The sequence below is a fragment of the Strongylocentrotus purpuratus genome, unplaced genomic scaffold (genome assembly GCF_000002235.5).
Source record: "Strongylocentrotus purpuratus isolate Spur 01 unplaced genomic scaffold, Spur_5.0 spur5_scaffold_10, whole genome shotgun sequence".
NCBI classification, from domain to species: Eukaryota; Metazoa; Echinodermata; class Echinoidea; order Camarodonta; family Strongylocentrotidae; genus Strongylocentrotus; species Strongylocentrotus purpuratus.
In genome coordinates this window covers 17,663,210-17,677,974 of record NW_022145595.1, presented here as the reverse complement: position 1 = coordinate 17,677,974, position 14,765 = coordinate 17,663,210, and the positions used below count along the sequence as shown (strand labels likewise).

At 34.9% G+C, this 14,765-nt stretch overlaps 1 protein-coding gene across 1 annotated transcript; it reads left to right on the top strand.

Annotated features, from left to right (window-relative positions):
- The first annotated feature begins 1,443 nt into the window (after window positions 1-1,443).
- LOC105444046 lies at window positions 1,444-14,315 on the top strand. Its single transcript, XM_011677812.2, has 7 exons — window positions 1,444-1,561; window positions 5,112-5,393; window positions 7,703-7,759; window positions 8,973-9,110; window positions 10,719-10,853; window positions 11,826-11,862; window positions 12,546-14,315. The coding sequence occupies exons 2-7, from the start codon at window positions 5,127-5,129 to the stop codon at window positions 12,746-12,748; spliced, it is 837 nt and encodes a 278-aa protein (XP_011676114.2). The 5' UTR covers window positions 1,444-1,561; window positions 5,112-5,126; the 3' UTR covers window positions 12,749-14,315.
- The last annotated feature ends 450 nt before the right edge of the window (window positions 14,316-14,765 follow it).

Sequence of the window (14,765 nt, the reverse complement as noted above, 5' to 3'; positions counted from 1 at the left end):
TAATATGAAAGCAATTAGTAGTAGATTTTAGTGACAAGGCTGGAATATCATAGAGAGAATGAGAGGAAAAGCACGGAACGAAAACAAAGAAATGGGGAGACATATAGTGAAGGCGGTAGTAAGTATTGTTTTAGCCAATTCATGAGGAAAATTGAAAAAGTAGAACGGTATTAAATGGAGTTTAAAAGAAGACAAATTAATCAGCTCGTACGGATATATACACACACACATACACACACACACACACACGCACACACGCAAACACACACCAACAAACACATGTCAAGAGAAATAGAGGCATGGTATGTAGAAATAGAGGACAAGAGAATAATAGAGTCAAAGAGAGAGTGAGAGACCAATAAAGACAGAGGAATAGAGACAAGAAAGAAGGAGAGAAAGAGAGAGAGAGAGATAGAGAGAGGGAGAGAGAGAGAGGGAGAAGGGGATGGGGTGGGTGGGGTGTGGAGAAGATCATCGTTTGCAACACTTCATACATATACACGAACATTGATGAAGTGGTATACAATTAAATTACCTGTACTTTCGAATTTTGAAATCAAACCAAATGGGGATTTTTATGATTTATTTGGAATCATAATTGAATATGTTATTAAAGTCAAATTTAACCCTAAAAAGGCCCTCCACGATTTTTCCGATTGCTCGGGAACGCATATGGATGGCTCCCCGCCGCTCGCTGACTTTTTTTTTTTTCGAGTCTTGCGCATCTTTAAAACAAAATTGAAAATCTGACCAACAGTTACAAGGTCACGTGACCTTTTGTCTTTGCATGTCAGCCCGAAAATCGCTCATTTTTGTGATTTGTGTACAAAACATGTAAATGTAATTTTTCCTAAAAATTGGTTATTGGGGTTTGTTATAAGTTTAGGTCGTTGTTTTGGGAGTCAAAATTGTATTGTAATTGAATTGTAGTAAGAAATGAAATAATAAATAAAATACATAGGTTAAAAAAACAATGAAATACATAAGAAATTATCAAAACAATAGATAACATAAGAAATACGCTGGCTCTTCCAAACAAAATTGTCGTCTTTTTATTCCAAATGGTCTAATGAATATATGTAGTGAAAAAGAATGCTTAAATATAAATAATATATGATTTATTGGTAAAAATGTGATTTAATGACCTTATTCGCATAAATTACCATAAATATGCAAATAAGTAAATTTTTCAAAAAATTTAAATTATCAAATTAATTTTATACACTTCACTTGACATGCGTGCACATTTTCGCGGGGATCGGCCGCTTCACGGCCAAAATCTTAAGGGGGGGGGGGCATAATGGCCCCCATCCCCGGCCGTACTAAGACCTCAAATAGCCCGGCCTTTTTAGGGTTAAGGCAAGTGGAGCGCCCGCTACACTGATCATCCGTCCAATGTGTATTTGTCATTACTCCCATTCATCACTCCATACAAAACCGGGATCCATTTTTCTATTGTAAATACCACACGCAGTATTATAATATCTACTGCAGTGCGTGCGATTTTACAGCATCGTAACAGGACTTGGTTTGAGGCAGACATTTTAAACAGACAATCAAGGTAAGTCTAATTTGTTTTTCCTCCGTTAGCGCGATAGTTCCAGCAAAATTTATATTTGAGTTTGTTTTGACAGGAATAATTTATTGAATGCTATATAGTATTATCTTACCGCTGATATGATTCAAATCATGAGATCATAAATCATGTCTAATTTTACTTTAAGTCGTCATTTTGTTGATGGGTGCATATTTGGGACACAGAGGTGTTAATGGTGAGGATGCAGTTTGTGTGGTTGTATCCTTTGATATGACTCTGATCACGGAGAAATTCTAAGAAAGTAGGGATTATCGATCAAGAGACAAACTAGCTATGAGCAAGAGAGGATCAAAACCGAAATGTGTATTACGTGTTGAAATTTGTTGTTGATTGTAAATGAAAATCATACAACTTGTGATACTATAAACAACAATACTTATTCCGTTCTCTTGTATAGTATATTCACTTCCAATGAGTTGAAAACAAGATTACTTCTATATTATAGTACTTATGAAAGGTCGTCGCGAATTATTTGTAATATTTGATGGAAAGTTCAAAAGTGTCATATTGTAGGGTAGGCTTGCAAATCTTGAAACCTATACAATTACAAATTGAAATAGTATACTCATGTATTCCAGATTATTATGAAGATTTGGGACAATATAAGCATTAAATAGTGCCGAAAACAATACTCACTCCATTATGACTGTTTAAAATGCTGGTACTAGACTGAATGGCAATCCGTTATGTGACATTTCATTAAAATTATTCAGTACAGAGTCATATTAGCATCATTTCGGCCATCTTTTCATTGGGTAGTGTTGGGTTTATTTTTGTACGAGAGATTTCCATTTAGCAAAAGACATTTCCCATTTTTCGTACTGTACACGAATTAATTTTTTGCTTGCTCTGTTTACCTCTCAACTCATTACGAAAAAAAAATATGTTGTTTATATTGATTGGAAATCAATGTTTGTTAAATATATATCGATATCGTGTATGAATGGTAGTAACGTCCCCGTGGTTACAGATAAGTATATAGAATTACGGGGATTTGTTTACATCTTGGTCTTTAAAATTAATCTTTCCTGTTTACACAATATCCTGAACCGGAGATCATTAATCTTCAACCATGCCCACTATAAAGTACTAGCTCCTGTGAACTCACACCTACGAAGTTTGTATAATCATGTACATATGTTAATAATTCATTTACTAAAGCTTGGACTTGGCATTGTATAGCCTGTAATCTATAACTTATAATCTATGAAGGTATAAATAGTTATGTAGGCGCTTTGAAAGGCTTTTTTGGTCAAAAGCAACGCTTCAGAAATGTATATTATTTACTATTATTTATTCACCAAATCAAGTTGTTTGACATTCTTAAATGAACAAAGAAAAGGAGTACAATAATAAGAGCACTGAAATGTTTGTAGCTGGTCAATTTAAGATGACTTCTTGGGGTTAAATTTTGTCTTAGAACCATTCTTCATCGAGAAAGTAGCTGCTTTTCAGCATTGAATGCCGTGAATAGACGTTTAAATATAACGATACATTCAAGCGAAATGATATGAAAAGAACTCACAGAAAATATAACAAGAATAATAAAATCAAAATGAATACGAAAAAAAGATAAACATCCTTTGAAAGACCGATTATGAGCAGCAGATGAAAGAACTTGAAAAGAACACAATCGTCTATTTTTTTAAAAATTGATATGTGGCGGTGTGCAAGGCCCTTCACCGCCTTAAAAACCTACGGTTACACATTGTATGCAGGTAAATCATATGCGTCATCTTTTTTGTCGCCATCACGAATTGTTAAATCTTCCATTGTATAAGTGTCACACAGTTTCGCTTTTTGTACTTCACACAAGTGTACAAACAACAAACTCGACTTATTATAAATGATATATTGTTAATATAAAGGTGAATTAAAGTCTGCGAGGCCGCCACATTTGCACACAAACATAAATGGCTCTCATGCGTTATTTTAACACGATCGAAGGATGATATCATTATAGCTCATGCGAATCATAGCGTAGAAAAATCGTGCCATAATGACCTTTCACCTCCTATTGTACGATAATTGGATGAACATGCATATTTTACTAACATCTTATTTATGCCCTAGGCGATGGGTGTTCATTTTTTCGTAGGCTACTGAAATATATTTCTTGTTTTTTTAAAATGGACAGATAAACAAACGAGATAAGTAATTACCTTGAACGGTGCACAATATTTTTTATTCAACTTGTTGAACAAACATTGCATTTAATGTACATTTCTCGTCGTAGTACACTCGAGTGCACTTGTGCACGCCATTATGGATGCATACAGTCATCCTACGATGGCAGGTCGTTATATATGACGCCATATGCCTTAATTAGAGATGAGGTAACATGTCAGTTTTCGTCGACATTTCCGCATAGGAGCGTTAATCCTTTGTGTGGTAGTGATGATTTTTTTTTATGTTGCAGATTTATGTTGTTAGTACTTATCCTTTATTAAAATAGGTCACTTCAGAGATAGAGGGGATATCAACAATCATTAAAAATCATTCTATTCATTTGCTTCCAAATATTTTCTTATATCAACTAAATACTCAAGTAAAACATTTGTACAGCCTACTTAAATAATGACATAAGTAATTTCAGGGATTAGACCTCCCTGCATGGTCACTGCCATTTGGTTATCTCATCAAATCAGCTCTCAATTAACATAAGAATGTACTGCATGTAGTGCAGTCTCGCTTTAAAATATATCACATGTCCTCCTTGGACAAACAAACTAGAGGGTAGTGATCCGGTGATTAACTTCTTAGGGTGATTAAATCAATTATTCTAGAGGTAGGTCTATTGTTTTGGGGGTAGTTGCACGGAGTACGGATAGTTATTGTTTAAGTTGTTTAAGTTGTCCTACTGGATGAATACAGGACTCATATATTGCAATACTTATCGATTAACCATGCTTGTATTCGCTATCTTGCAATGTCCTTGTGTTCCAATTAGTATGTCTAATCATTTGTTGAAATTATTTCGTTATTTAAAATGCCAATGTTGATCCAATAATGTCTCAAAACCTTACTGCCAATAAATCTAAATTATAATTGTTCTGGGTCAAATTATTTTGATAACTTCACCTAAATTTCTCCCTCTTCTTCTATCTAAACCTGATGTCGTCTGTCCTTTTCATTTCCCAGTGTTTTTCCCTTCCCGTGTTAATTTTTGAGGTGCAATTTTATTCCTACTTTGTATGTTACTATGCATATAACTGTATTTCAATTTTAAATGTATTGTATTCTAATGTAATTAATATATTTTTTTTGTAATTTCAATTTGTTTCAGTCTTTGGCTGCTATTTGGAATGCATGTTTCAAAAAAGTAATAAAGAAAGTTCAATTAATCAATCACTCAATTGGCGCCTCCTTTCTCACGTGTCAATGTTGTGAGGAGGTGGTAGTCCAAGGGAACACTATACAGTCCTCAAATTGCAAACATAAGTGAAGTTTTATCCCTACTATTGGTCTTCAAAACTCATGTTCGGTCTTTACGAAACCTTCTTACCCTACACAGCAAGTTACCCCTGATATGCAGGCCACGTCTCATCCCACCCAGCCCGGAGTTCCGGGCCAGACTGTCTACGTCCACCAGCCCGCTCCAGTCAGCTATGCCAATACGGTGCAGAACCCTAACTCGACGAGTGGCGTGTCGCAGAAGTTTAACGGATCTGCCGGGAGAGCGACTGGTTTGCTACATTTGTCCCTCAGCATCGGGAGCATCGTCGTCGCCATTACCGAGTTTGTTATTGGCACCCCAGCAGGCTATGTTGCCATGGGAATTTGGGCAAGTGTTCTGGTAAGTCGCCATTTTTATTTTTATTCTTTGGAGTATCCAATTGTTTCCATACATGATTGCCAGAACTCGACAAAAATCAACATAAGGCAATTATTCCCTGTAAAATGTGCGAACATTAATTTCAACGACTTATTGCACAATCCCACCACCACGCATTATTGCTATGGGACAAACAGTGCGTATAAAGAAAAGTGCTCACTTGTCCGCTGCGCCATTTTACAGTCACGCGTAATGAGCAAAACTTTTTAAAGACCCTGGTGCTTAATCGCTCTTGGCAGAAATATTATGAATTACATAAAAAAACATATTGCTCTTCATCATGAAATAGAATTACCGAATTTAGGTACAATTTTGTATACCCACTGTACAATAGTGTAGTCCAATCCACACTGCATGAGCGTGCATTTCGTCATTTAGTCGATTTTAAACGTCTCCTGTAATTATATATCTTTGTTTTCTCCTCTCTTTCCTGACATTCCTATTGCATTTGTTTGTAAGTACACATGTATGAGGTTTACTGTAATACATTTTAGGCCTATATTATGCGTATTAAATACAGACATGTGCTTTCTTGGACCTTCGCATCTTGCCCCACATGTTTACGTTCAGTTAAGGTCTAAGAAAATTTTCTTCTGAAAATGAAAATTTAAAAATGTTACCAAAGTTTGATGAAATTAGTAAATGTTCATAACAACCCTGTCGAAACTCCTTCTTTCTGTTACTCTTCTGTCATTGTACACATTAATCGCATTTGACAATTCTGTAATCTTTCATATTTCCTGAAATTATTTCAAATAAATTTTCTAATAAACTGAATGAATTAAAATTTGATGAATCACTTTTGAGGCCGAGAACACTTTCGAACCAGTCGATTCTGATTTGCAGATTTAACTTAAAGGGATAGTTGAGTACTGTTTTCAAACCGCAAATGCCTTCAAAGTGCATAATTATAGCTCTTATTTTATCTATATATTATTTATAGTGCTCTTTTAGAACTCTTTGCCACCCCTACTAAATTTATTTAAGGCTGTATGCCTAAAATTGCTATGAATGTAATTTTAGACCCCAAAATGTGTGAAATTTCGTCGATGCGATCATACAAATTCAACTCCACTTAAAGTGAAGTTGAGTTCTGGTCATGCGATTGCATTGTGAAAGAAACGGTGTGGAACCGACCAGAAAAAGTTGATCATTTAGCATATAAGAATTTGTGTGTATTGCAAGGTTCTGGAATCATCAAATTGATAAGAAATTTGGCCAAGTCTTGGTAAAGTTACAAACACTGTACACAGAAAGATGTATATGGGACTACACGAACACGTGGCGTAAAAAGCCGCCCCCCCGATTTTACGATGTTACATGCATATTTAGAATGTGAAGGCATTTGAAGAGCAATGCTTTTCAGGGAACATGTCTTATCTGATGTTCTTCCACACTTGCATAATGAGAATGAGTAATGCTCACAAATTATTTTTCACCTCTTCCCAGAACTCAACCTTCTCTTTAAAAAAAAATACGGTGACCGTTAATTAATTATTTATTTAAAAATAACAATACATGGGCCGGCTGGTTTTGCGAATATAACCAACACAAAAATGCCAACAAAAAAGCCAACATCGGTATTGGCTGAAATACGAAGTAAAAGGCGCTATTTCGGTTTCACAACGGCTTTTTCAAATTATCTAATATTTGTGGTGGTACACAAGTATTATAATTCGTTATATGTATGGATATTTCAGCCGTCTCTGAACCTATTTTGATCAAAGATGATTTTGTCATTTAAATTGTATGTTCTTTCAAATTTGACACTCAGTTTTTCATTAACTCACATTTTTTTTTGTTAAGCGCCTTCTGCAACAAAACTTAACTATCCCTTTAATTTGGCATGAGGTTTTATACAGACAGATTCGATAACTATGCAATACCTTTAAACAAGATTGGTTTGAGAAAGAAAAAAATATCAAAACTAGACTATATTTCATTTAGCTAATTCTCAAATCAGTACTAAACTGTAATTATATTGGTGTCTGTTTAGAGCATAATACACAGTGCACGCTACCAAAAAAAATGCTTTGCAATTTTGTAAAAATATTTATCTTATTTCAGCAAAACTGTAATTATGGAGAGGCATAAAAAGTGACAGAGGCCAAAAAAAAAATTGTTTACTGTTAGCAATACGTGTTAATATAAGTGCAACTATTTAAGAGAGAAAAAACATGGGTTATTTTGCATATATATATATATATATCAAAATTCAGTTGACTTTTGTAATTTTGATTTTAATGGCTGTTATTTATTTCCTCACCTAGTTCTACATTCCTACCGGTATCTTAGGAATATGTTCAAAGCAGAAGAACACTTGCGTGGTATGTATATTTTTGTATAACTAGTTTAGTCTCTTTTATAAATATGTATTCAGTACCCATAACCCCTTTACATGTATGCGTTTCTTGTGATTTCGAGGACTCATAATAATTATGTATACAGCGAAAAAACATATACCGCACACACATACGCACACGCACCCGCACACCCAAGCACTGCGCACCCACACAATCAATTACCGTGTTTACACAGTGATCCGCCTCGAGGTTTAAAGCCGGGTTGAAGCCGCGAGGCGTGTTGAACCCGGCACTGGAATCCCGTTTACATGACATAAACACGCCTCGTAGCCTAAAGAGACTTATCGCGAAAACCCGAGTGAACGCCAGAGCGAGTGGCCCAGCCAAGTAGCCTTTAGTAATATGGTTTGGATTTCTTATGTTAACCATTGTTTCCGACTAGAATTCTCTACCGAAATGGTAGCGTCCACTCACCGAACATATCATCGCGTGACGTCGGCATGTAGTTTTCATTACGTTCACATTAAACTCTACGTAGTACGAATACCGAAACGAGTTGGACTGGTTTATTTTATATACAGCGAAAGCCTAATTATCTCACTTACAATTGTTAGCTCAAGTCATCAAATTCTTCCTATTTTATTGTAATTTTGCATGTAAAATAGATTTGGATATGTTATATTGTATTAATCATGTATATGTTCATCTCATAAGCAAAACTAGTTTACGTCTTTTAACTTTTCTTACATGTTTTGATATTGATCTAATCACGAACGAAATCAACTGGGAGATGGTCATTCTGATTGGTCAATAAATCCAAAGTCATGAATAGTTCATGCAGAGCAGTAAAAGCTAGAATCAAAAGGCCTCGCGGCTAAAGCCACTCGATCGCTCGTTCATCCCGGGTCTCTAGACTCATCTCATCTGATTGGGGTGGGAAATAGCCAGAGTCACGAGGCCTTGTCAAAAGGCTACACGCCTCGCGGCTTCAACCCGGCTTCAACCCTCGAGGCGGATCACTGTGTAAACACAATAAATGTATTCCAAGGCCAGTTAAAGACTTGTTAAATCGATTTTAGCTGAGGAAATGATAGTGTCACTCAACAGTATAGGCAACTACACATGTTACAACAATGAAATAATACATCGGTTCCGCTATTAACATAAACTTTATTCATTTGTTTTGCTGTTGTTTTTTTTCGTTAACAATTTATTTCTAAAAATGTTGTTTTCTTAGATCATCGGCTATCTTACGATGTGTATCATCACAGCAAATGTTGCCTTTGCTCAAATGATTGTTGGTGCCATTGGGGCAGTATTGACCAGTAACTATCCCTATTACTATAACTATGGCGACAGTGATCGAGGAATAGTGGTATGTATACAGACTGCATGCTGGAATGCATTTCTCTTTAATACGACCTTCCATGAAATGATTGTTGCAGTATGGTTTATTCTTGATAGACAAAGTTCCTATCAGAACATTACTGATCTATCTCTATGATTCTTTAGATTAAATGTTTTATGTCCCTTTACCCCATCAGTTTCGAATGCTTTTCGTCTTTTGTGCTTTTCAATTCTTATCAATATTTTAAAACAGTATTATCATTAACTGAATAAATGCTTTTATATAAACACGTTCGTTTTTTATTGGCCTGGTTTTTAAAAATAATTTCTTCCATCATCCTTCCCTCCACTTGTCAGTATTACAATCTAAATTAAATGTTATTATGATTTCCATTGGCTATTGTATATGTTTCCATATGCATTTATAGATTTTCTTAAATTTCAAGTGTTTCAAATTTGTTATTATGAAGAATTGATTCAATACATGAATGCATAAATATGAATAAATAATTGTTTATACACTGTTGGCCATAATGGTGGAATAATTTTTTTGACCCCGATTTATGGAAAGATTTTAACAATGATTTATTGCTCATAGATCTAGATAAAGTATACATTCTCAGATTTTATTGAATAATATTTTGTGAGTGTTTGTTTTGCGTGACTGCTAAATCATGTGTATGCTACTATGCTCATCAACTAGGGAGCCTACGTCCTTAAGTCATAACTGACAGTAATGAGGATTAATGCCTCATAAAAGGGCACTAATAAAGTGCCTTTATTATCGACACGGTTTTGATCCTAGGGGCTCACAGTAACGAGGCCATTGCTTAGCCACTGAATCATGACTGTACGCAACGGGGGCTAGGGTACGTCGCCGCCACCACAAATACAAAAAAAAGAAAGAAAATGTAATACATTTTCCATAATTCATTGCAAGTTGCCCCGACCCCTAGGATAACAAAATCCACTATGTGGGCATGCCTTGATCCATAATGCATTACCCTACAGAGGAATTTATAACGGTGTGGACCGGGGGAAAATGCAAAAAAATTATTGATAATTTATTGCATTTTCTTTGTTCCTTTTTTTGTATTTGCGGGGGCGGCGACGTACCCTATATAGCCTCCGCTGTGTCATGATTCAGTGGCTAAGCAATGGCCTCGTAACTGTGAGGCCCCAGAATAAAAACTGTGTCGATCAGCTATATTAGTGCCCTTTTGTGAGGCATTAATCCTCATTACTGTCAGTTATGACTTAAGGACGTAGGTCCCCTAGTTAATTAGCATAATAGCACACATATGCTTTAGCAGTCACGCAAAACAAATACTCGCAAATTATTATTCAATAAAATCTGAGAATGTATACTATTATCTAGATCTAATAGGAATAAATCATTGTTAAAATCAACCTATAAATTGGGTTAAAACAAATTATTCCACCATTATGACCAACAGTGTATATGAATATATGTACTGAATGGATGAATGAATGAATGGATGAATGGAATAATAGCTAAATAAAACAATGAAAATATACGTAAATAATAGGTAAAAAAATGATAAATGAATAAATGAATGGGAAGATAAATATATAAACGAAATTAAAACAAATGACTATTCGAATTCGAAAACAGGAAGGAGGCATCGCATCTGACTCACTGTTGGCCATCTTTGGCCTGATCGAGATGGTGGTAGCCATTGTGGCTTCAGCCTTCTGTTGTGGTGGCATGGCCTGTTGTCACTCGTCTTCACCAACAACCACCACTGTGGTGAGTTATTTGTACTATCACCCCTAAATATACAGGGGTGGACATCCACTCTCTTTTGTGGAGAGTCATGTTATTTTTCCTTTCCTTTAGAGTGGAAAATCTACGCTAAGATGTTGGAATCCATTGTCACAAGGGAAATACAACCACTTATATTTGTAGCTGTTTCCAGTTAATTTCCATTACAGGTACATTTTAGCAACTTTGGTTTAACAAAAGCTCCCTATAGAAAGAAACATCAATCGTGAGCAAAGGTCGAGGTGGCGCGGAAGTGTTGCCACCCCTACTAAAATTATTTAAGGCTGTATGCAAATTTCAAAAGACTTTGAATGACCGAGATTTGTTGTTGTTGTTTTGCTCTGCATGTCAGTATATTCCAGCAATTTTTCAATTTTAGTCAACATCATCCCCTTAAAACCCGTTCCGTCAAAAACTTTGCAGAGACGCTCCTTTAACCAGATATTTAACAAGACCTTATTAAAAAGTTACACATGTAGATTGATTAAAACAATAATGTCCTAGTGATTTGTTTTTTGTTTCTAGTTATCATTATAATATGCTTGGCTTCAGTATAGCAGTCGGACAAGTAATATGACTTCACTGGAACTACGAACCCACGAAGGTCGTAGGTACGAGCCCTCGCAAGGCACAGCAGACATTTAATACTGTCAAAGGACATCATTTGCAAATTGATATGATTCCCCTGCACCAATGGCATGTGGCAATATACATTTGCTACTCTCAATCCAGCTGAAGTAATGGGTACCTGATAACATGTATTCATTGCCATGATTACATGATATGCACTACAGCAACAGGATGCGAAGCCAGAATAATGCTGTCCAACAGAGTATTAGTTGATCACATGTATTGTAAACTATACAAAAGAAGAACAGGTCTATTGCTATTATCATTGTTTATTTCATTTGGTTTGTATCTAACATTTATTTGTACTTGTTTCAATTTCCTTTGCAGTACACCCACCAGAACATTCCGATGGTTGTGACAACCGGTATGTATATAACGATTGTTTGTGTTTTTGTTTCAACTTCAATCTATAGTTACTTGGTAACAAACATGGTATTTCCATTAACTAGTTGATATAGAAAGGAAACGGTAGGAAGTATAGACTGTGATACTAGCAATATCAGAGCTAAGGATTGGGGGATGTTTTATTATACCTAAATTGGTACATCTTATTATCTTTAAATGCTAGATTGTTGGTGAAATGTTAGCAAGTGTACTTCTCTGTTCCATTTCTCATTAAACTTTATGGTATTAACAAAACCCCGTAATAAACACATAAATTATTAATTCTACTTGATTTATTGTCAGATCCCAACTAGAATATTGTTCAACGTGTGACAAACTTGAGGTATACTATTATCGTTGAAATGTGGTCGGTAGCGTATCGGAAACAAAACCTCGGACTTGTCCACATACATCTACACAAAGTTGGCGACAATTTTGCAAGTTTGAATGATAATACTTCACAGTTATGGTTAATATTCTGAAATGAATGTGCTTATTTTTTATGAATACGCTTCATTATCGATAACTTGATTGAACTTCCTTTCACTTTCTTTGAATTTTAATGTTACTCTGCACTATACAATCAATTTAGTTATCGTGATTTATTGATGTAAGAGGAAAATTATACTACTAATTCCTTGAATTTTCATTGTCTCTACGCAGACCAGTACACTCAGCCGGCGGGAATTGCTCAGCTCCCTCCCGGACACAACGTTCAGCAGGCGTATCCCCCTGCTGGCCAGCCTGTTGCTCCAGCTCCCTACAACCAAGCTCCTGCTGTCCTGTACAACCAGGCTCCTGGTGCCCCCTACAACCAGGCTCCTGTTGCCCCGTACAACCAAGCTCCTGCTGCTCCGTCGAACTAGGCTCCCTCTTACTCGCACAACTAACAAGCAGCTGCTGCACCCATCAGGTCTGGCGAAATGGTCGCTTAAATGCGTTAAAAAAATGTTTCTTATTAATAAAACTACTCGGATATGTAGATGTTTATATTCGGAATAACAAGCCATAACTATATTTTTGATAAATAAAATTCAAGCCTACTCTGAGACACACGGATATCCAGAGAAAAAGTAGTTCATCCTCACACACTTTTTATTATTCTGAAGAGAGTGGTTTCGATTGTTAGCCGTGATACAGTGATTATAATTTTACATCAATTCTTATCTAATTTCCTCAATTGGTAATTAAAATATAGCAGATGAAGAAAACAAAGCTAAAATAATGGCTGATCTTTTTTGATAGCTACGCATAAAGTCAAGAAAAACAAACATGTTATCCTTACATGATATAACATAGCAAACTATATTATACAAAAATATGTGGTATGAAAGTAAAATAAGTGTCCTCTTTTCATCACGTGAAGCTAAAACCCCCCTCACCCATCATTCCACCCAACTTGGGAAATAGAGAACCCTTTTTGTTACTATTTATTAAGCGGCTGGGCTTCAATTGAATACTCTTGATGACTGCACAGAAAGATCTGTGAAAAGAACAAAGATATCAACAACAAATAACATTAACAGCATAAAACAGCTGAATGTCACAGTGCGAAAAATATGTAACCAGCCAACTTGTAGACGAAAAGTTATGCATACTGCATTTAAACTAAATGGGCTGATATTCCCTAACTGCTTTATAAATCATCAAAATGTTAATTCAGAGGACCAAACAAGAACATTTTAAATTGTAATAAAATAAATTGAAGAAAAATTTATTTTACTTCGATATAGATACAAACCGTTTGTTTGTATGTTGATTCAGTATCCCTATAACCTTGAAAATAAGTAGCCTTTTTCTAGTTGCCTGAAGTGTAGTGGAATATATCCAATTACCGGTGTATATTTGTTTACCTGATGATATATTAATATTGTGCCTTTCGATCTTTTGACTGTCATTTTGGAAGTAATCAATTCGTCAATTAATTAAGTTGACGAAGATCGATGAGAATTTAAGACAAAAGATGATTTAAAGTGTAAATAATTTCAGATAATTGTGTGAAATTGATCTTTGCTGAATTCTAAACATAAGATAAATCAATGCGTACGTGGTATGATAGTTCAAATAACTTCATAATCTAAACTAAATACAAAAGCAATTCTGTACAAAACCTTCAATGAATTATCGTTGTTAAGTGGCTGAAACGCAAAACAGAGTGCCATTAACAGGTCAAATTTTGAAACAAGAAAACAAATGAAAAGGGAAAAGATTCCTTTTACAACAATAAGGTGGGTAATTTAAGTTGTGTCCTGTGTTTACTGCATTTTTCTGTTTCATTTAGAACTGATTTATAGGGCGAATTATACAAAAGTACAACAGACAGAAATTAACAAAAAGAAGACAAAACAAAACATCATTGAAATTAGTATATGTTATTTTAAAACAATTTGAATTTTAGATTCGTTGACATTACATAAACAGTACAATACCTTACATTTTGCCTTCTTCCGTGCTCATTCTTATCATGTATTTATTTTTGTTAAATGACTCTTTCTATATCCGAAGTCATAAATATGCTTAGATTGACGTAAGCACTCCAAATACCTTTGAGCTGAAACTTCTACTTTCTGAAATATTCTTTTTGAGACTTTGTATATTCAGCTTTATTCTCAAATCTTACAAGGCGCGTATAGTAAGAGACACTTTTCATATTTTAAAAATTATTTTTGTAGATGAAATACTCGAGCAGCTGTTAAATCTAAAGCTTCATTACTTTAAATCTTTATTTTTAATTATAGAACTGTTTTTAGAATATAAATTTTTTTGAAAACAGTGATCTTTTCATTCCTTTAGGTTCCACTGTAGTTCAATTGTTAATGTATAATAATAATAATAATAATAATAATAATAATAATAATAATAATGGCTTCATTTCGTGATATA

Coding starts and splice junctions, on each gene's coding strand:
- LOC105444046 (XM_011677812.2), top strand. CDS start 5,127: ATGCAGGCCACGTCTCATCCCACCCAGCCCGGAGTTCCGGGCCAGACT. Junction 7,760..8,972: donor AGCAGAAGAACACTTGCGTG/GTATGTATATTT, acceptor TTGTTTTCTTAG/ATCATCGGCTATCTTACGAT. Junction 9,111..10,718: donor ACAGTGATCGAGGAATAGTG/GTATGTATACAG, acceptor ATTCGAAAACAG/GAAGGAGGCATCGCATCTGA.